The sequence below is a fragment of the Ischnura elegans genome, chromosome 1, assembly GCF_921293095.1.
Source record: "Ischnura elegans chromosome 1, ioIscEleg1.1, whole genome shotgun sequence".
Taxonomy (NCBI): Eukaryota; Metazoa; Arthropoda; class Insecta; order Odonata; family Coenagrionidae; genus Ischnura; species Ischnura elegans.
Window position 1 is genome coordinate 31,363,171 of NC_060246.1, and position 22,635 is coordinate 31,385,805.

At 39.3% G+C, this 22,635-nt stretch overlaps 1 protein-coding gene across 3 annotated transcripts in view; it reads right to left on the reverse strand.

Annotated features, from left to right (window-relative positions):
* Positions 1 to 10,098: 10,098 nt before the first annotated feature.
* LOC124158157 (GATA-binding factor C-like) overlaps positions 10,099 to 22,635 on the reverse strand; it is a 226,693-nt gene continuing 214,156 nt past the window's right edge. For all 3 annotated transcript variants that reach the window (XM_046533357.1, XM_046533351.1, XM_046533344.1), the window contains exons 6-7: positions 13,067 to 13,772; positions 10,099 to 12,076 (exon numbers count right to left, since the gene is read on the reverse strand). In XM_046533357.1, the coding sequence (XP_046389313.1) occupies positions 13,254 to 13,772 (519 nt within the window). In that variant the 3' untranslated portion in view covers positions 10,099 to 12,076; positions 13,067 to 13,253. The remainder of the gene's footprint in view (positions 12,077 to 13,066; positions 13,773 to 22,635) is intronic.

Here is a 22,635-nt window from a genome sequence, read left to right on the forward strand (position 1 = left end):
CAATTTCATTGGCTGATGTTTGAAGGTAAGAACCACCTAGGCCTTTCGACTTAAAGGTAACCTTAGGTTGATGCATATAAATCAAAGGCAAATTTAGAAAGTCAAGAATAATATTTATTGGAAACAAGCACATTCTTCTATAAGAACAACATGGATTATCAAATAGGTCTGTGTAGCATAAAGTATTTAGAATGAAGTTCTTCATGAACTCCTGAAAAAATAATAGAAAGGAACATGCAGTCAGTTTATTCAATTTTAATCGTTTCAGATATTAAAGGCAAAGAGCACCTCCCTATGAAAACACAAGATAGTTTGGTGAAATGGTAGTCCTTAATGCGTGTCAAACACCATGAGATATGACTAAAATGGCTATAAAGAAGTGTTTCACGGTCAAGCATGTTTTTTTGGGAATACATAAAAAAGTAAGTTCGATGAGACAGAAAAATGATTAAATAGGTAATTTCAAAATTCAAAACTTTTATAAAAGAGAGAAAGCATAGATAAGTAATTTAGACGCAGATAAGTAATTTCTCACGTGATAAATTCCCTGAGAAAGTGGCAAACCGGAGAAAAAATAAGAGACAAAGAAAGTGCCTAGTGAAGAATAAGACTTAGAAAAAAAGAAAAGTAATGATCAAAGAGTACAATACCTGGCAAATATTGATGAAAAATTCACATGACATCAGTAGAAAAATGCATTATGTTAACTTCAAAAACAGAACACAATATGGGATAAAGAAATGAAAAAAATAGAAAGTAATTAATTAAAAATTATGTAACAATGGTAGTTTTCCACCAGCTACAGTAGGTTTACTTTGAACACGACAACCATTTCACCGCCATCTATACCAGTCCCGTATTCCACATAGCATTATTTTCTTTAATTTGGAAGAGGACCTACCATTGCCCATACTGGCGATAAACACCATGCTTCTCCACTCCATTCCCCTCTTATCTATCATCCTTTCCCAACTTAACAGGGGCGTCCACATGTAGGTCTCACACATCTCACACACAGCGTGCAGTATACTAAAGACGTCTTGGGTGTGTTTGATATAATCAAGCTTGAGGGTATATAAAGTTAAAGGGAGCAAATAAATTAATGAATACATCACAATTAACAGACGAATACTAGCACCCGATGTTGATATTATTGTTGAGAAGGATACATAGAGAGAAAAGGCATGTGAATCATAGGAAGATAATTCTGCCATCTTAAAAACTCTGTTAGCATCCTATGGAATCATTCCAAATCCAGCCACAGCAATCTCTAAATCTAATTTCTCCTAGGCCTTGCTCACTTTCTTCGCTGCAAATATTTGAAACAGTGAGGGTGAATACTAACACCCTTAGTAGGCATGTAATTATTTACAGGGCAGGTAATCGCTGATGTGATTATATGAACACGTTATTGACTCAACCTGATACATTGTAAACCTCTAGTGCCTCGGTGTCACTTATTACAAGCTGCATAGACCTATTCCTAAGTTTCTATCCTCTTCTCCCCTTCCCTAATCGTAATGAGTAACTAAATGAGGTTGGGCAATTTTTGAGCATTTCAAAATAACTATTTTTGATTACGTCAAAAGAAACTAATTTGTACTCTCCTCATAGGTTATTAATCACCCCGATCGATTTCAACAATAATGTGTCATGTTCAAGGAGGGATAGCCAACTATTTTAAATCTTTTTTTGCATAAATCGTTCAAAAATGTTTTTCTGCCATTGATAACAAGTAAATTATTAGTTTTTATTCATTCATAGTATTGGTAACTTAAAACTTTCCACATTAACCGTAAAAAAATAGAAAAAATTGAAAACCTAGCAATTTAAAAACCTAATGTTCATCAGCAATTAATTGAAAAAAAGTGTATTTGACACACCATAACCACAAAATCATTAAATATTGCAATATACTCGAATAACTACTTTCGCAGGGATTTATAAAGTGTATTTGAGAGGAAAAATTGATTTTCAAGAGCCATAAGTATCTCACTTATTTTTCACAAATTCCTATGACAAGAATGTTGCTGATAAAAATATCTTCAATAAAACTCCGTGAGTTTTATTAAGTTCAAACTTATGATGCGACTTAATCCAGTTCAGCATATTTATTACAATTTCATACGTAAGCAGTAATTCTAATAGCAAGTTAAAACCATGTGTGTTGTTCAGTGCACTTTCATTAGGCAAATATTACCCAAAATATGGAAAGTTTAAGACGTCTTCTATTTAAACCATATTTTTTCTAAATGCATTCTCATTTATCTGCTTTCAACAAATACCTATTTATTTCACACCAATTACTCATTGGCTTTGCTGCGAGAGACGAGATAGGACTGCGAGAGACGTATACATTGACGGTCACGTGTATTCAGGCAAACTTTAACGAAGATGAGAGTTAAACACACACGAAAAAAAAACACTCGTCCATTCCCTTAACACCTTTAAACCCAATATTGCTTCTAATTAACATCAAAAATGTATACATTTTCAGCTCTATTCAGGAAAGATTTAAACTACGTGTTCTTATGTGCCGCAAACTTTAATGGCAAAATGTGCAGCTGTCAGATGAATTATGACTCAGTAGAAACTTTTCACATTTTCTAAATGAGATTTCTTGAAATTTAATTTCTCCCAGAAACATCCCTGGGTTAAAAAGGGTTAATTCGACGAGGCACTTGTAGGGCATCCAGATAAAAACCCCCGGCCTGCGAGATTTGGCTTTAAAATCATATTCGCGGCTCTTTCCTTTCTCTTTCAATTGACATGAATTCTTGCGAATCATAAAAATCCAAAGTCCTCTCGATATAAAAAACTTCATGTTCCGTCTCGATTTATTTTCGTCACTCATAAAGCAAGAAATATCCTAAAGCCACTCCATGTCAAAAATATTCACTTGTTGGTGTTTATGTCATACCAATTTTTCTCTGTCATTTTGGTGAACTTGATACAAGACAGTGGTGGATCTATGGGGGATATGGGGCTATAGCTCTCCCTTGGGTATCCACCATCCAATTTACACTAGATAGAATGGCAGTTTTGTTCGGACTCGATTAATCCCACTTAGTCTTCCCCACGCTTGTTCCTGTACTGGATCCGCCACTGATACGAGACAGGGTCTAACACAACCAAATGAACATCTGCAAACACTGGTACTCTTAAAAAAAAACCCGTTCACATTACCTCTATTGCATTTTTATTTGTTTTTTCCTTACATTTATGATACTTCATCCGCCTTTATTCTTGAAGATCATTGTACGACTCTGCATTCTTAAAATGTTAATTTTGGTATTTTAAAATAGATGAGCATTAATAATGTGTTTCAAACGTGTATAGGGCCCTAATTTATCGCATTCAACAATTAATCGATCGGAGTATTATACGATTGATACAAAATGCGATAGGAAGGAGAAAACTTTCCTTCACATTTTTTTAATCGAAATTAATATTGCCAATCATAGTAACAAATTTGACTCGATTAAATAAAACATTAAACGATATAGTTGCAATTATTTTGTTTTTAAATACTTGAAGAAGGAAAGTTTTTTATAGGTGAGGAGGATAATTTATGAAAGATAATAAATACAGAGGAATAATGGGTAAGTAATAAATAATGGTTCTGTTCGGCTCCTATTATTATGAAAAAACAAACAGTAAAAGAAAATTTTTGCCATTCATTGCGTGAAAAATGTGTGTAGTTGTATTCAAGGGAAAGTATACCCTTTTACACCTCTTTCATTGTTATCAGTTATTCTGTTTGAATTGCCGTCGTAAATATAAAGTTCCAAGCTAAATGTTCGCTTTGTCATGAAGGTTGCAGTATACCTCATTTTACAAAATTTTGTATGGTAGGATTAACAAATGCGTTCACGGGAATCCTAAATTAAACACAGTTTTTTAGACTTTAAAAAATATATTAAAAGGTAACTTAACAAGTAGTTTCACAATAAAATGCAACTTACATACTCAATTGTCAATAAATATCACGTAAAATGCAAAAAAATCTCAGTAAAAATAAATTTTCACAAAAAAACGTTTTTATCGCGAACTAAATCCAATGATTACATCCTTAATTTCAACTTTCGGCAACGGTACGCTCTAGAATTACAAATATCTAGAGAATTTCAATTCATTTATCCATCATTCAATTTTTTAGTTTAGATGGTAGTCGGCGAAATGCATACACGAGTACAGTTTCAGAGAGTAATAATTGCGAAACAAAAGAGAATATCGGGTTTAAAGTGATTACAAAAAATCAGCGTGGAAATATTCATATCTACACTGACCATGGAGAATTTAACTAATTCAAAATTATAATTGTAAAATTTTTACTTTATCTGTTCCTCCTCTTTTTGATTTTGCTCCTTCATCTTTTGTTAGCGAATTTAATCAATTTTTCAAGAACATTTTGATGCAAACAAGTTTGTTGTTATAGCTCTATCATTCTCGTTATTTTAATTGATCGTAGCGCTGCTATCGGGTTTTGGTGGCCACTTTTTGGGACTAATCCTCATATTTAATTGTAAATTCTGAATAAGGATCGAGATACAGGCAATATCATTATGAAAGTGTTAGAATATTGCACTATCATTTGGTTTTCACTTAATCTGAAAATTTAAGCTTGGTAGCTAATCGGAAAGTGGGTTGAATTTGAGTTGCAAAACTTGACCCATACAAGATGACAAACAACATAGCGAGTCTATAAAAGGGTAAAAAAGGATCAGCTAACAATTACTACGGAAATCACCATTGTCTTAATTTTAACTAGGCCCATACACAATAATTCCACTATTAAATGATACAGACTTTGATTGGAAATGTAATCGCATGCCTAGTAAAATTACTTGTGATGGTTTCTCGCTCACAAAAGCCAAGCAATGCTTTCCAACAAATGCTGGATACTCCCACCCAGCCTCACACTCTTCCCCCTCACCCCGACATCCGTGCTGCCTTAGGTTTCGGCGGAATCTGTGGCAGACGAGGCAAGACCACCCAGGACGCCAATAAGAACCCCACCTTCTCCACCTCCTGGCCCATCACCCTTCCCCCCCTCCCCCATCCACCCTCACATCTTGCTCCACATCGTCAGCCATAATACCCAAACTTGGATCGATGTCCTTCAAACATAAAGCTGCCTTTTTCCAGTCTTCCCTCGATTGAGAGTACGCATTTCGCGAATCAGTCGCTACAGCCAGCGACAATTCTCAGAATGGGGACAAATCGATGGCAAGTCTTCCATGATAAATTGCCGATGATTGGGCCTCCAATCGCTAATTGAATTGATTGGAATTAGAGTCCAAGGGGCGTAAATGAAGAGGTTTTCCTTTTGATGGAGACACGGATATTGAAAGGAAGGTTAATCAAGCTGGAACGTGGAATTATTCGTTGCTCTGCAACTTCGAGGATTTTTCATCATTTTTATAGGGATGTTTTCATCATACGCTTGGCTGTAAACCCAACAATTTTGAACTGTCATTTGATAGAGAAGTATGATTGCGTAAAATATTGGTTAAATTTACTCATACATCGTGATCATTGGTTGAAAATATGTGGCGTAAAATTCCTTGTCCCATGTCGAGTAAGTATGACTTTGTTTATGCCTCTTATATTCCCTATTTTTGGACATTTTTTACAAATAATTATTTCCACTTATCACCAGTGAGGTGAAATATTGATGACAATATCTGTGATTAGCGGAAATTGTTTTTCTCCGTAGTTTTTAAGGAAAAGGCAATAGTCAAAGCAGGGGAGGATCCAGGATTTCTTTCTTGAGGGAGGGGGATCACAAGCAAGGCCGTATTCAGAATTTTGTTCTGGGGAGATGGCTCAAGGATACCTCGTATTACAAAACAAACGCAATGATAATGATGCCGTATTAAAAATCTTGCATAATTTTTAAGGGTCTGGGGGATTGGCGGATCTAGGGAGAGGACACGTGCCCCCGTGTTCTCTCCATAGATCCGCTAATGAATATCTACGCAAACTTATATCCCTCTACCAGGTTTTAGAAAGTTGCCCTAACAACACCCGTTTTCGTCTTGCATCAATGAGTTGCTTGGGGATAATTTTAAAATAATGTGAACATAATTAAAAGTAAAATGAAAATTAAAATCTCGTGAATGACGATTTTTCAGGTAGATATCAATGCATATCTCATTGAATGACAGACGGTAACATACGTTGGTTTCATTGTTTTACAGCGTAGTGTGAGGAATGTGCTTTCACGTCCTTCTTTGGTCCATCCGACAACCAGAAGAGTTGCGGAAAAAAATGAACCAGTCGGTGGAGGGTGTCATTTCACGGAAATTTCTGTCGAGAGTTATTGTCAAAAAATGAGTCGGTCCTCGCATCAGAAACAGTTCCACGGAATGGGAAAATGCGGGTGGCCTCACATATAGAAAAGCGAGGGAGGGGGAATAGCGGAGGAGGGGGGAGATAGTGGCTGCAAGAGACCGGGAGAAAGAAAGGGAGGAGGGTCAAAACGACGAAGAGGCACGGAATCTCCAGTATTTCTCGAATATTTCAGAGCTTTTGAAAGATTTTGGGTCAAAAGAGACGGAAAAATTTCGAAATGATTAATTTTTTGGAACTAGGGGCTCCCACCAACGTAGCCTCGAGAGGAAACCCCTATATCATCATATGGAGAGACGCGTGGAGGACAGAAACGTCTTGGGAGGGTGGATGATTACATTGGGTAGGATCGATTTCTTTGCTTGGAGACGAAGTGGGAGGACGGAAGGTGCTGAAAGACGAGCATTCACATTAAATTCCACATTTCGGTCACCAAAACTATCTATATTCTCGAAGGGGACTAAAAGAATGGGATTTTTCAAAATATTTCTTTTCTGTTCGGGATAAAATTTTTTGTGGCATGGTATTCGTCTGAGGTTAAGGAAATTATTTCCAATACGTTTCATGGATATCCGATAAATTTGATGAGAGAGTTTTTTTTTAGAGAAACTAGAATCACTTTTTCTTTTCCCGAAACAAAGATTGAAACAAAGATTTAGATTGATCCGTTTTTTTTGTTTCCCGAAACAAAGATTGATTCTGGTTCATTTATATTTTACCGGCCGCGTAAAATCTGTTTCGAGCACCTATTTGTTGAATACTGGTAAAAACATTTTATTTTTATTTTTAGACTCAAGAAAAGAAAGAGGAGTGAAAATTTTCATCTAATATAAGTTTTCTAACAATGCAAAAGCGATTTTTAGTATTTCTCAATCCTTTCTTTCATACCTGTTCCGTTTTTTTCTTTCGTTAGTCTTCCGTATTCTCGCATTTCTCCTGGGGATTCTTGATTGGAGTAAAACTATCGTAAAGTATTGGTAATTACTAATTTGATCAAGGGAATGAATGATACAATCGCCTAAGAGGATGACATTACACAAATGCATCCGAATTTTCAAAACTATGTTTTCCCTCTTATTCTTTCGTGTGATTTTACCGAATTAAATGTCTATTTACTCCCATATTTTTCTTCATCATTAAATTTTTTTATATTGACTTTTATTATTTTTCTTGAGTATTACCAGTTGATGATCGATTGAATTTTTCATGGAGTTTCAGATGACAATTACATTTATTTTACTCTTTAATGACAGAAAATTCGGACGTGAAAGAGAGGATACCTTATTTTTCCTCATGAAGTCACACGCTCTACTGCCTTCAGTAATCGTTTGTTTTCAGGGAAACAAACGGATAAATTTCCAATGATGCTGAAGCACCGCGATAAAATGCCATGAACCTTCCACATTGTTTTTATGAAATTCTGAAAAACTAGTAAAGGCGACGTTGAAGAATTTTTTGTGCATGCTTTCACTTTTATATATAACTAATCAGGCTCCCAAAGCATAATCTTTTCTTCTTCTGCAGGTTATCAAAATGAAAGGCCGATCTATCTGAACATGCCTCTTCATAAAAACTTCTTGAGAAGTTTATATAGATCACAATGATTTAATTGAGCTAAAGATTATCATTAATTCTCAGGTAATATTTCACTGGTAGCTATTATTGCCGAATTAAATGTCTATTTACCCCCATATCGCCATTGCTCACAATATATAAATTTAAAAAGGAATACGCAATACAAATATTTAAAGAGAATTCTATTCAGAACACCTAAATTAGCTAGACACTCCTAAAACCCGTAAACGGACATTTTACCGTAGGTAAGTAAAAGATAGTGAAAACAATGACAGTCATTTGATTCAGGCATAATCCATATAATCTAATTCCAGTATTTTTACTTCTTGTAATTTGCGCCTACAACCACTCTAAAACATCATTTAAAGCATTTACACAGTCCAAATTATTATCTATATCGAAAATACATCATCTTAATAACTGCTAAGACGTGAAAGTCAATATACTCTCATTAGGACTCCAGCAAAGGCTTGGAAATCCTGTGAGATTCTATATTGTTTTAATCATATTCTGTGGGAAAAATTTAGAATTCTAGTAATTCCTTTTTTTATATGGCGCTTTTGCCTTAAGAATCTTTTTTTTCAAATGGCTAGATCAGAAATGAGCAATAGTTCCATTTCCACAGGGAAAACGGGCGAATAATGTATAGGTTGCAATACAAAAATAATTTTTATTAAAAACGTTTTTCTAAGAAACTACAAATAATAAAATAAATTTTCTATTAGCCTGATGGAGTGTATACATTAGCAATTAACTTCATATCGCTTGTTGGGCGCTTGTTCCACTAAAAAATTAAGCATCATATCATAACGCAATGTATACTTAACATCACAACATAATGAAACCTCGAAATCTAATTAACAACAGTTAATTAAATTTTAATCGGTAATACGTATAAATTGATTGTTTAAACGTAGTAAGTAATCCATAGTAATTGTAATAAATAATATTTAGGACTGTTAGGCTCGAAGAAAATTTATTTTGTTCTTTTTAGCCCCGTAGAAAAATGTTTTTTTGCTGGGAATATCGAATTTAAAGCGATTAAAACAAAAATATTTTCTGCGTCGAATTGATCATACGTAAACAAGCCATGAAGAATTTGACTTTTCAAAAATATATCCATTTATTAATAAAAATTTATCCATTTTCTTACCTTATCTTTCTCATAGTTTGGTTTTAGCTTTTACTCTTCTTATTCACTATAGCTATTTCTTTTCTGCTCCTTTTGACTGGATAAAAAAATTTGTTGTTACGATTTTCTTTCATTCTCCTTCCTTTTTAATGATCGTAGCGCCGCCATCGGATTTTGGTGGCCATTTTTTGAATTAATCCCCATACTCAAATTTAAATGATTAGATAGATTAAAAAAATAGAAAATTTATTGTTTTTAGTACACTTTTTCCTTGAGTGTCAGACGCTTTTGGAGATGGTGGATCACTCATTCTCATCTCGTTACCTCAAATAACATTGGCATGAATACTGATGGCATGGCGCTTAATAAAATATGGCATTGCACAGGAATATTCAAGGACTAATACTCGGTATCATGAAATTTGCAATTCTGACCGATTGAATGAAGATACCAAAAACATTTTACATGAGCTGACAAAGTAGGGTGTTAAGATATCCACGATTCAGGCAATGCAGCCACTGCATCAGGCTTTAACCTGAGCTAGCACTTCTTACATAAAGACGGCCGCTGAAATTCAAGGAAATCTGTTTAAAAAAATATAAATCGGATTTATTTTTGAGTTTGTTTTTGTGTTTCAGTGGTCGGAGTCTCAGATGTTCGGTAAAAGTTTCCGAATCCAGGCTACCATATATGACTGAATCATCATTTTTAATTTAACAGATAATTTTTTCATAGACATCTTAAAGTGAATCAATCTACAACTTTAATTATTTCATTCTTTACCTTTTGCCTATAAAACAATATACGAAAACAATGCAGGATACAAGCACATTTTTTCATATTATAAGTGATGCATGATGTTTTTGGAACTTGAAGCAAAGGTGTCTCCTAAGGAACAACCTGATAACTGGAGAATCATTTCTTTTATTTGGTTGATTTAAGCATAGGGATCCATAATACGATAACCACTGGTAGTTCCAAATCAGTAGGTAGTGTAGTTATGATCAGGTAATCATGAAAAATAAAAGCCACTAAAACATGTTTTATGCTGTGAAATTTTTAATTACATTAAGTGTAGGTGATTTAGGGGATCACAAGAATTTTCGGGGAGGGGATTTAATTAGGATACAATAGAATAATAGGGAATTGAAAATGGTAATCCCTTGCAAAGGGAAGGAAGAGAGTGAGTCAAACAGGATAGAACATATATTTACTACAAGCTTGACACGCAAATACCAAACAGAAACTTTTTCCGGCGTCAGACAATGACGTCACAGGGGGGAAAAATTTTTGGCCTCTTTAAAAAAAAAAGTTTCTCGTCACAACCAGGTGACTTAAAAACTCTCTCCGTTTACAAGCTATGTATACACAGTGTTTGACTTTTGACTACACTTTTTCATATAATACACTGATAATAACTGTAATAGGAGCAATAATTACTTTAATTATTAATAATGATAATAAAATTCCATTTTTTAAATTATGTGCAATCTCCTATTTCCCATTTTTTCAGTATTAATTCTCTAATGGTTCAAAAAGCCCTCAGCTTTCTTTTCTGCCGAGCACTTTACATATTTCCTTTGGAAACCTATCGTATGTAGATGCAAACACACTCAAGATGTCGATGCACTCCTTTCTTGGACAAAATACCAATTCATTATCACTCGTGACAAGCGACCTATTCTACTCCCGATATTCGACTTGTCACATAGGTTTCACTTTAGTAGTCTAGGCAATTTGGGCCCCGCACGAGGTTCTAGTAGTTCTCCATCGTACGAACTGCAACACCTTGATTCTTTTTCTTCCCTGGACGAGATATAAGGTATTTTGAGTATCCACAGTTCGATCACACGTCACATACACTCGGGAGTGTCTGAGGGACCGGTTCTCTTCGAAGCGCTTTTTCTCGAAAGTCATTGAAGATAGTACCCATTTCGCATTGCTAAATACACTAGAATCACTTCAAAACTTCCACATATTTAAGGGATTACCAAGCCCTGCTGTGCAGAAAAGACAAACGCGAGGCAATTGGCCCATCCAATCCAATGCCTGCTTCTCATTAACACATTAACAAAGGAACTGTTTTAATGAAAAACAATTTAACTTATCTCTATATTGCCCCAAAAGTTGACTCAAAATTATATTCACACTCACTTTCGATCGTATCTCTTCTGCGTAACGAAGATAGTTTTTTTTCACTTTGGCGTATGTTGATACCTCACTTGTGAGTCCTGGAAAATTGTGCCATTAAATACTTAATGAAAACTTTACACTTTACTGGGGGAAAGGTGTATTTTTTTATTCCTGGGTATCATAAAAATTTCCGATGACATAACGTGGCATTGGATTCCGTACTTGCGAACGGGAGTAGTTCTTCGATGACGAAGGAATGTCCCAAAATCGAAGAACACACGCAATCCAACCTACGTTTTCCTTCGATAGAAAAACCAAGAGCATCGTGCTCTCACCCAGAATTTACGAATTCAAATTTATTCACACCCACGGACTGAAGACTCTTGTAGTCACTTAAGAGCATCATCGATTAATCATTAGAGCAATTGATTCAGTTTTGAGAGGACAATTCACTTTTGCCTACAAACTGTTCGTGCTTGCACACGCGCTGCGTCGCCAAACTAACACGTTGCCGGTGCGGTGTTTCCCTGAATTTGAGAGGGAAATGCTGACTTCTTCCGAAATATCGTCTATGTTCACCGAAGAAGCTCGAACAGAAAGAGTGTCTCGGAGCCCGCGTCACTTTCGCATTTAAGGCAGGTGGTTTCTTCAAGAATGTCTTTCATTTCCTTCACTCGTGGGCCGCTTCCACGCGTGCGTTCGAGCATCACGATTGCACTGGCGTCCAACCATCGCTAATTCAGCCGCGGTCCACATCACTGCGGGACGAGAATAAGACAGCCACTATCAGCTCTTCTCTCAGCGAATGGCTCCGGATGATCGGCGGCTGTTGCTGATGCAATGCCCTTAATCACATCAGGTGTACTCAGCACGCCAACTCGTCTGTAAAATATAAGGAAAAATCAATGAACATGATGATTAAAATAATTAAGCAGTACAGAAATATATGATATGGTATTATTAATAGAAAATACTGAAAGTGATATTGAGGGCTTAGGTGTTTTTTAAGTCTTAGGACTGACCCACTCCTCCAATTGCACCTCATTTATATTCAGATTTATATAATTTGAGGAAAATTGTGGGTAAAGCGCTTGGTTTTCCAACAACAATATGATAATATCTGATAAACTAGTATAACAATAATAGTAATAAAATCAACAACAATGGAAATATTAATAATAATGTCAGTATTAGTACCAAAAACAGTAACAACTCTAACATTCAATAACAATACTATCTGACAGTTCGAGCGACTAAGGAGTAGAGATGGGCGAAATTCCGCCGTAATCGATTAATCGCATCAAATAGTCATCGGTTCCCTAACAGCGATTCAGTGTAAAAATCGGGAAGGCATAATCGATTATTTTGAAAATCTGTAGAATCGGTTTAGTAGGCACCGATTCATATGATTCTACCGATTATGTGTAGGCAACGAATGATATGATTTTTCAGTAGGCATCGAATCACATGATTTTTAGTAGGCTGCGAATCATATGATTCTACCGATTATGTGCAACAAATCATACGATTATACCGCTTCTATGTTGGGAAATCGCGAGGATATCATACGATTTTTCAACACGAATTTTCCCTATCACTAGCAATTCAAATATACTGCAATATAGTTGCTATATAAAAATGTAGCCAACGGTACTTGATTATCACGCGATTAGAGATATATTAAAACAACAACTAGTTCCGCCGATTTTTTCAAGTGAATATCAAGCTTTAATAATCGATTCAACGATTAAATCGCCACCCCATAATCGATCACATAATCGAAAAAATCGAAACTCAATAATCGATTATCATCGCAAATCGATTATTTTCGCCCATCACTGCTAAGGAGGCTACCGAGGAGGATGAACCCACCATTCCGTTGGATGCGGCGAGCGCCAACCCTCCTGTGCCGAGCGAGGACAAGGCGCCGGGCGACGAGCCGAGTCCGAGTCCTCCCATGCCGCCCATGTGGTGCATTGGGGGCGCGGCGGACGCGCTCGGGGGCGGGTGCTGCTGATGGGAGCCCCCGCTGCCGCCTCCGCTCCCGCCCCCGACGCCGCTACCATCTCCTGACCCCTGGCCCTGCTGCCCCCCCGCCCTGCTGCGCCCCCTGCTGCTGCAGGTGACCCAGGTGGTGGTGGGGCGGGGGCGGCGGGGGCGGAGACACGAAGCCTCCGGCCATGGCCGCGTGGACGTTGCTGTTGTACATGTAGTGCGACATGGCGGCGGCGGGCGAGGGTCCGAGGTGGGGGTGCGGGTGGTGCGGGTGCTGGTGGTGTGGGTGGTGCGGGTGGTGGGGATGGTGGGGGTGGGGGTGGTGGTGCGGGTGGTGGTGTGGGTGGTGGTGCGGGTGGTGGTGCGGGTTGGCGAAGCCGGGGAAGGAGAGCGCCGCGACGGCCGCCTTGTCCAGCGGCTTCATCATCATGTCGGGCAGGCCGAGGCCGGCCATGCCGCCGGGACCGCCGCCGGGCCCCATGCCGCCCAGCGGACCCCCGCCCTTCTTCTTCTTCGACTTGGACGAGAGCTTCCGGTTCCTCGTCTGGATGCCCTCTTTCTTCATCGTCAGCGGACGGTTAACCTATCGAAAGGAAAGGATAACAATCATGAGACACGGGACGATGAAGTAATATTAAGCCTATATCACGTAATCATGTTTTTGTTTACCCGCTGAGGGATAGCTCTAGGAATAACCTTTCAGAGACTGAGAAAATTATATAGCTCGATGCATCAATATCTTGTTCACAGATACATTGTTTTGCCATCATTTTTGCAATTCCCTCTCATTAAAAACTCTCATTCCATTAAAATCTATATCGCTAGAGGTGTACCTAATTTATGTTTACCCAAGTGGCCACTTTTCAGCGATCTTATGGGGTATATAATGATCTACCCCAAAGAGGTGCGGGAAAATGAATGTGTGATTCAAACAAACCAAAAATATTCTTCGTAAGTTTATAGACTACAAATAAATTTTAGCAAAAGTTACATGCACGTTCTATTTATTCCATTAGTTGGAGGGCGGGCGTTTTCAGCATCAAACGGAATAGTTATCATTGTGCATTGCTGCGTTGTTTTTTGTTTTCATTTTCTATAAATTCTGACCGACACATGCGAATGCAAATGAATATGAAATATAATTAAGACTATATTTGGATTTGAATGCTTCTAAAAAAATCTGTTAGAAAAGAAAATTGGAAGTAGGAAAAAAACAGGTGAACTTAGGAGAATGGAGAAAAGAAAGTGTCAGGAGTCGAGACGGATGTGTGTAGGCACGCGGAGGTGCCAAACAAAAAACGGCTGAAAATCTGAGCGCGTAAATCCTATTTAACACACAAACTGTCAGGCTACTAAATGGGGAACACGGCCGCGTGGGATGGCGGGAAATAAAATGAGGAATGAAGAGGTCGAACGTATAGGGCCTTTCGTGAACACGTGGGAGGAAGCCATTCTCCCCTCTATTCCAGCCTCACCTCCTCCCCAATCTATGAAGTGTCCTATATGTGGAACTCATCAACGGGTGAGAATTGGGAGGAGATAGGAGCCAGAGGTGAGAGCACCCTCTCATGACGTGGAGGGACAGCGAAGGAGATAGAGAGAGAGGCGAGCAAAGCGTTGGCGGAAGGAGTGAAAGGGGCAGAAGTGGGAATGGAGGGCGTTCCTTCTTACGAGAGCGGAGAGGAAGATTTACTGCAAATCGTGGCCGCGGTCGCTGACGGGGATGAGGTCGGTGCGACTGCGGAGAATGGTGGAGGGCGACGACGGTGGAAAGGGTCCCACTGCCGCCAGGGGAAAGGTGTGGTTGTCGGCATGGTTATTTCGTGAAAGAAAATTATCAAATGGAATGAACATGTAATAAGCATTGTATGTGAAAACTAATGGGAATTACACGTAAATTAATGTATCACACGTTTCTTCACTTTCAAAAGTCGGATTCCCATGAACCTCACGCTTAAATCTATAGTCGTTAAGAATTCATTCAAAATAAGAAGTTGGAAGTCTTTCTAATTCATAACGACCGCAAAAAAATATAAAAAATAATGAAAAAAAAAGAATTACTGCAGAATCTTATATTTCAAAAAGTTTAAAATCTTGGATCAGAATAAGGAAGCGTGGATTGTAGGCTAGAGCATGACGGGAGGGTCTTGGGTTCAAATCCCCGTTGAAACTTCTGGACATCCCAGAATCCTAAAATCCCAGCTGCCCGAAGTGATCCAAGGAATATAACTAAAAACCCTACCTTGTATGTTTCGTATTCCCTCGACTATGCCTTAGTCTGGGAACAAAACTACCTTTTTCTATTCAAGTTCACCTGCGGGTTGCATCACTCAGTGAAAGTTTAAGAGATAAATAACTTTATAATATACATAATTACCACTGGGGAAAGTTAGGTAGTATCTGTTTTTCTTATGTTGCGCATGTGACCACTAGTCCAAATCATCAAGTTGAATTTAGTCGCGATAATATGAGTTTGCAGCGAGACGAGGTGAGTCAGGGGGGGGGGAGACTTGCCGGTATCCCTCCCACTCGTGGTGAAACTTAAGTGGAGGCCATTTGGTTGGTTAAAGTTTGGGGGAGGGGTTTCCAAAGGGCTCTGCTAATGAAAAGGTGATAGAAAAAATTAATGAGTTAACCTCGCGCGACGGGTTCCGGAGGCCTTTTAAGTGGTTCGACCAAACTCGAAGTGAGTGTTATTATGGTTAGGGTGATGTTCTTCGTGAAAGAGAAGGAAATGAATGGTGGCTATAATGTGGGACGTAAAACGAGGAGGAGAGAGAGAGAGATGGGAAATATAAAGGGAAGCATCGGTAGGGAGGGCAAGAAGTGAGGAATTAACCGGGCCGGGTTGTAAACATCACTTTGTATTGGTTCTGGAATGAGTTTGTAAGCCCCGACTGACATGTAGAGAGAGAATTTTTATCTCTTGTTTCCTCGTTCTTCCAAACCAAACCTACTCATGCCCCTCTGAAATGCTCGCGACAGGAGATAGCACAGGAATGTAACAACACTGGATGGAAATTAATAGGCCCAGATTTCTAAGAATATTCTCACATGGTTGCAAACTTTATCCGATCCATTTACACTTGACAGTAAGCTAAGTAAGATAATACTGAATCTCTAATTGTGGATCTACGCACAAAAGGGAAGAAGTGGAACTCGACCTATCACCAACAGGTGCAGATACTTGGGAGTAAAGTGACAGGAAGAAAGAAGAGCAGGAAAACATATTGAGATGAGTATTAACAAGGATTAGAGGAGAAAATAAAAAGAGGACGAGAAATCAAAATCGACAATCATAATGGTACCTTCTCGAGTTCTCTTCTTCCTTTTTACTCTGCCGGTATTAAATCATTTCCTCAAAGTACAAAAAAAAAACAAATATAATAATTTTGGAGCTTCTTTTGGATCAGAAAAGCACTCCAAGTTCCAAGACGTGATAATAACGGGGACCTTGCTCGCAAAGAAGTCTCACCACTCATTTCAATAATTGTAAATGAATTACTTGTTAGAAATATTATTTCCTTGACTTCACCTCAAAGCCTGGGTAACTATTGCGGATACCTTTATTTTTAAAGCCACGGCGACAGTGGTATCACAGGGTGGAAATGAAGAACGATTAAAATTGGAAAATTGACTGCAAATAGAGAAAAGGAGACTCAGGTTCTACATTGAAGGCGAGAAAGTTCATTAGTTCCAACAACGGTGGCAAAAGATGGCGAAAAGAGTTACCTCTGACCTCATTAGGCAATAGGAATTGAAGTGTGCTAGATATCGGTAAGGAGTGAAAAAGGATAGTTCGAAAGAGCATAAAGGCACGAAATTTTTGGCGGAGAAGAAAAGAGCGGGGCTTTGCAGGCCAAAAGTGGCCGAAGACAAGAAGGACAAGGAAGAGGTGAGCTGATACACCTGTTAAAGCTGGCGTTTTTGGAATGGATCCGGCTGCGACTCTTTTTCATCGATGTCATTTGGGAATAAAAAAAAACTTCATACCGAGAAACACCACTCGATCGCAATGGGCGACATAAAAACGAAACGGAAGCTATAACTCAGCTGGAGAAAAACGATCACGACTTTTGCATTTTTTTTCTCCCGTCAACACTTAAACGAAAAGAAAAAAGTAGGATCAAATAAAAAAGGAGGTGGATAATAGAAGTAGAGCGAACAAAAATGTTAACATTGGAGATGAGAAAATTATGAAACTTTGCTCGCTACGGGCGTAATATTGCGCCATGTGAAGAAGCCCTTCGATTTTTGTTACTGGTGTGATATTACGCCATCCGTCTTTTGAAAAATCTTAGTTTGCCATATCTTAACAAAGTAATTCTAAACTCTAAATAAACAAATGAAAAAAACAAAAGCCACACTCATTCTTTAAAATTATACCAAGCACCTATTCCTCGCATCGAAGGTTGGCTGATAAGGAATAACACGAAAGTATTGAAAATGGTTGAAAATTAATTGAGGTAGTAGTAAGCCCACCACGGTACGCGCTAGTTGAGAAGGAAATAGAACAATAACGGCTTAAGAACCTCAAAGAAAACAGGGGGGAAATGTATGTCCAGAAATTCCATTAATTTTCAAAGCTCTTCCTGTATTTTCTTGTGAGCAAGAAATTTTGAAAGTACTTTTTCATGCTCGGCTTGAACCGCCTCTCGACTGTGACTCATTTTCGTCGCACATCCATGGCCTCCTCGAAGACTTTCTCCTTTACTCTATTCTTCCGCTGTCTCACTCTCCTACTTGTGACAGCCGAAAAAGAGGCATACGAAAAAATTCTTAACAGTAGACGAGTCCAACTCAGTGCCATGACTTTGAGTGCAGAGGGGGGGGGGGGAGGCGTTTTGGAATGCCCTGGGAGTTGATGTTGACAGACAGCGGAGGTATGTACCTCGCATGGCGGAGCAGAGACAGGGAATGATGTGTTGCGGGAAAGGAAACGATGCGGCAAGGGAGAAGAGAAAAGAATTCGAAACTGTCTGGATTGTGAACAAAATTGGTATTTATGGGTAGGTACAATGTTCGCGAATTGACACCTCCGTCACAATTGTCACAACTCTCACCATGTCACCCATGTTCGGCCAAAAACAAAAATTAAGATCCATAAAAAATTATATTTTTCGAATCATGCATTGGGTTGAATACCATTTGGGTTGGGTACCATTGGGTATCTCTTTAAGTCGATATTTCGTTAAAACTATCTAATACACTGAGGTCTCATGTTCAATAATAAAATAACCCATGAAATCAGAGTCACAAACGTGTCAAAATTGATGCAGCCTCTTTTCAAATCAGTACGCTTGTTAAATTCTTCTAAGGAATGAAAAGTTTAATGTAAAGTATTCGGGAAGGAAGAGGTACGAGGCAAGGGGCAGTAATAAACCTGACGCAAAGGAGAAAAAGGGAAAAGTGGAAGGGTAGGTAGTCTGGAAGGAATGCTGTTCAGTTGTTACTGGAAGGAGGAAGGCATAAGGAGTGAGGTGAACCGACGGATTCTCTTGTCGTCTTTTTTTTTAACAAGACGGAGATGGAGTCACTCCCGAATCAAGGTGAAGCGCTATGGCGAAGCGGACAAGAAGGGAGTCCGAGGAAGGCTCCTTTAAAATTATCGTCGAACCTCCCTGCCGCCTTACCGTCGGATGAGACCGACCGCCGCCGATCAAGTACGTCAGTCAAAGTCGAGTCTCGCACTTTTTTATTCGGTGGAACAGCCGAATTTTCAACGATGTATCCGTGCCATAGCGTAAGGGGAGGATAAAAGTTCGTATTACGCACGAGTTTCATCCGTTTAATTTATCCTCTTTGAGTTTTAGGAAAATGGGAATTTAAGGTAATTCAGTTATCTAACAGCTACGAAAAACGATTTAGGAGCGCATTTGCTGCATAATTCCGGCAATAGTGCGCTAATTGGTCACTCACAAGAATCGCGCTTCAATAACCACTGCTATAATGACTAAAATCTATTTTTGAACGCTTCAGTAATCACTGCTCCTATGAAAATATAGGTAGTTCATTGCTTTAATTTTTAGGTTCTTTAAGATTTAATATTCTATTGAGTTCTAAATGGTGTAAGTAAAATCATAAATATTTCCTTACAAACCCAAATCAAAATATACACATTTTTGCACTAAGGTCCATGCGAAATTCGATTCTTAAACAATAAAGCCTATCATTAATCGATATACAGTGAAATTGTTATAAAAACGGGAAAATTGAAAGTCAGCCTGTCGGAAAAAATATAATAGAATGTCATGAAGCAGCACACTGTGATTAAATTCTTGGCATTAATCCGTTTATTACCATACAAATCGAAAACTCGAGTACATTAAATCCTCAAATTGAATGAGTGACAAAACGTTCGTCCTTTCCGATACAACTGATATGATCTGATTGTCGTACTCAAGTGTTATTATGCATTACTTCCAGCTGCTACCCCAACAAGCTCCGTAACAGAAGTGGCGGGATTCTCGGTCACCACCTCCTAATCGAGCAAAACAAAAAAGCATCGTCTTCGTGAACCACTCGATCGGAGAAGAGAGGGAAAGGACAACAAAGCAGAAGGAACGGGGGAGGTGGGGGAGAGGGGGTAAAGGGGGGGGGGCAGGCGAAGGTGACCGGGTGATTAGAGTCGTTCGCAGCACACACCAACACACACACATATCCCACGGCAAGTCATCTTCCCTCCTCCTCCTCCCCCTCTTCCGCTAAATATCCTCAGCATACACAAAACCCCTTCCCTCCCTCCCCAAACCTTCTCCCATCCGCCATCCTACAAGCACCCTTCCGCCTCGCCTCGCTGCTACAAAAATCCAACTTCCCTCACCCACAACCTCCCATCCTTGTAACCATCTCGTCTTTAAAAACCACCACCCTTCTCCCCGCTCTCGCACACTCAAAAAGCTCGCCGCCACTTCTTCCCCCCTCCCTCCCTCCACCCTCTTCCCTAACCCCCTTTTCCAATTCCTCCCTCCCCAAATCCCCATTCACTCCCACCTCCGAAAAAAAGTGTAGCCTGTTCGTCACAGCGTGAGGCCCAACACTCGTGAGCAGCGGAAAGGATACCGAGGAATCTCACCACCATTCCCATGATCCACCCCCCCCTCCCCAAATCGCTCCACCTCCTCAACCGCTCATATCCCACTCGCATCCGTCCCACAAATCGACCTCTCGCCCCACGGAGAAAATCCCCATCCGCGAGGGGAAAATATCTCCCATCCACGGTATCACATTCCCCATCACTTTGCAACGCTCACCACTAGTAGCTACGTGATATACCTTCTCTCTCATTCCGTCTGCCGGTGATCATTTGGGGAGAATTTCTCCTATGATAACAAGAAGTAGTGTTGTTTGACTAACGAGAGCGAGCTGAGCTGACGAGCTGGGCGAAGAGTTTTTTTTAGCCACCGATGGAAGTAACCCAGGCTTCATTCCAAGGTGAAGACTATGAGCACACCAATCAAAAATTCCCAGGGAAAGGGGCTTAAACTTTTACCATGACAGCGTAAAATTCGCACGCCCTGAAATACGTGTAACGCAACACGTGAAAGTTTTTGCTTAACCTGGAATGACTTCCGTCCTCATCTATTTTATAGTTAAATGATTTCCATATTTTTTCCGCCCGTCAGAATTTCATTCAACATTGCAAGCGCCCCAAGATAAGGAATTAAGTCTCCTAACCTGAGAACTGAATGTCCTCGCTGGTAAATTTGAGGCGAGCTCAATTCTCTTTCGAAACATCGCTTAGGGCTGAAGCAATGAGTGACCGACAGTAAATAACACAACTAAGACATTTTTATTGGTTCATTCACGGGTAATCTTATGTTAATAACCTCAACAATGATCGTGCCTGATCTCACGCAAGCATCCAAGATGCAAACTCAAGTCGATGGAACTCGATGATAATGCTCACGTACAAAAAAGATGAGGGAAAGTTATCTCTCACACGATTGTCACTTCGACAAGCCGATAATATTGCTACATCGGATGATATGCGTGCAGAGATACGCTGTCCAGATGGACACATGGCAATAAAAAGCCGACGGAATGAATCAAAAGCGTATGTCCATCAAAACTCCCAGAGATGCACGCGTGAACATCCATTGAAGAATCTCAGGACGGTCTCAAAACCATAAAGAAAGAAAATCAAAGAAATGCTATTGATTACGCATATCACTCAAAGATAATAGACAAATACTGCCGCCGTTTGCCCGTAAGTATCATATCAGCTCAAGACTGGTGACTTTGGTGAATCAGTGGTGATTTCGCCCCATTTTAACACTAATTGAATAAGCTCTTTGAATAGCAGGAGGGAGTGGAAGAATAGGAAGTGTGGCTAGCAAAATTTGGAAAAGTGAGAAAAATTTTAAAATTTTTAAGTCCAGAGAAAAATACTACTATTTTAAGTTTCATAACTATTTTATAATGACACGTAATTTAAAGCATTTTTTGAGCGGCCTTATTTGTAGGAAAAAATTGAGCATCAAATGTGGTTAGTTAAAGTTCAAAAGAAAAATTTATTGGTAGGAATAGCATACCGTTTTGAATGGCATAATGCAAATTAAAAAGGTCTGTATACACTTTAATACTGAAATACTCAAAATATGAACGCAATTAATGGAAATTCGATATGAGCCTACCATGTGCCATAAGATGGTCCCAATGAGACTAATTGATCGATTCCTTATTAGTCACAAGACAGAACTAAGTTGAAAGCAGCCCAAGAAATGATAAAAAAGTAATTTTTAATTGTGGTTAAGTATTGAAAATACGAAGAAGAACCATTACACCAAATATTTCTACCTTTTCTAGAATACAAACGACTGCCGGCTTCTAATTACGAAGAACCTCATCATCATCGCAGAACTTGAGCAGGAAAAATGATCATACGATCATTTTTCCTGCTCAAGTTCTGCGAAACATCATATTACCAACGCTTTTCAATGATAGTGAAGACATTAAAATATTATGTTATGGGCTCATATGGCAAGATAAATTTTTCGGTTGACATTAAAATACGATTGTAAATTCAACCTCGAATATGCTAGGTGGACAGGACGTGGCGACGGAGCTGCTCGCGGCGGCGCGACGGAGTACTAGGGGGGGAGATAGAAAATGTTAATGTCAGTATTTGAAGGGGCGGGGTCGGGAGGGTGGGATGGGGGAGGCAGGGTTCGAAGCCAAGCGAAACACACATACTTGCGCAGCAGGAGCCACAGGGAGGATGGGGGTGAGAGGGAGGAGGGGATGGAAGTCATCGGCGGCATCGCAATGAGCCGGTGCCTAAGTGCGCTAAAGGAGGCGACGATGGCGGAGGTGCTTACCCATCTTGCGCACGAACTCTCGTGCGCATAAAAGCTAGGCCGTGATCGTAGGGAGGGGGAGGGTGGGCTGAGAAGGGGGGGGGGTGAGGGAAGAGACGCCTGACTACGGAATCGCAAGGTGAGAGG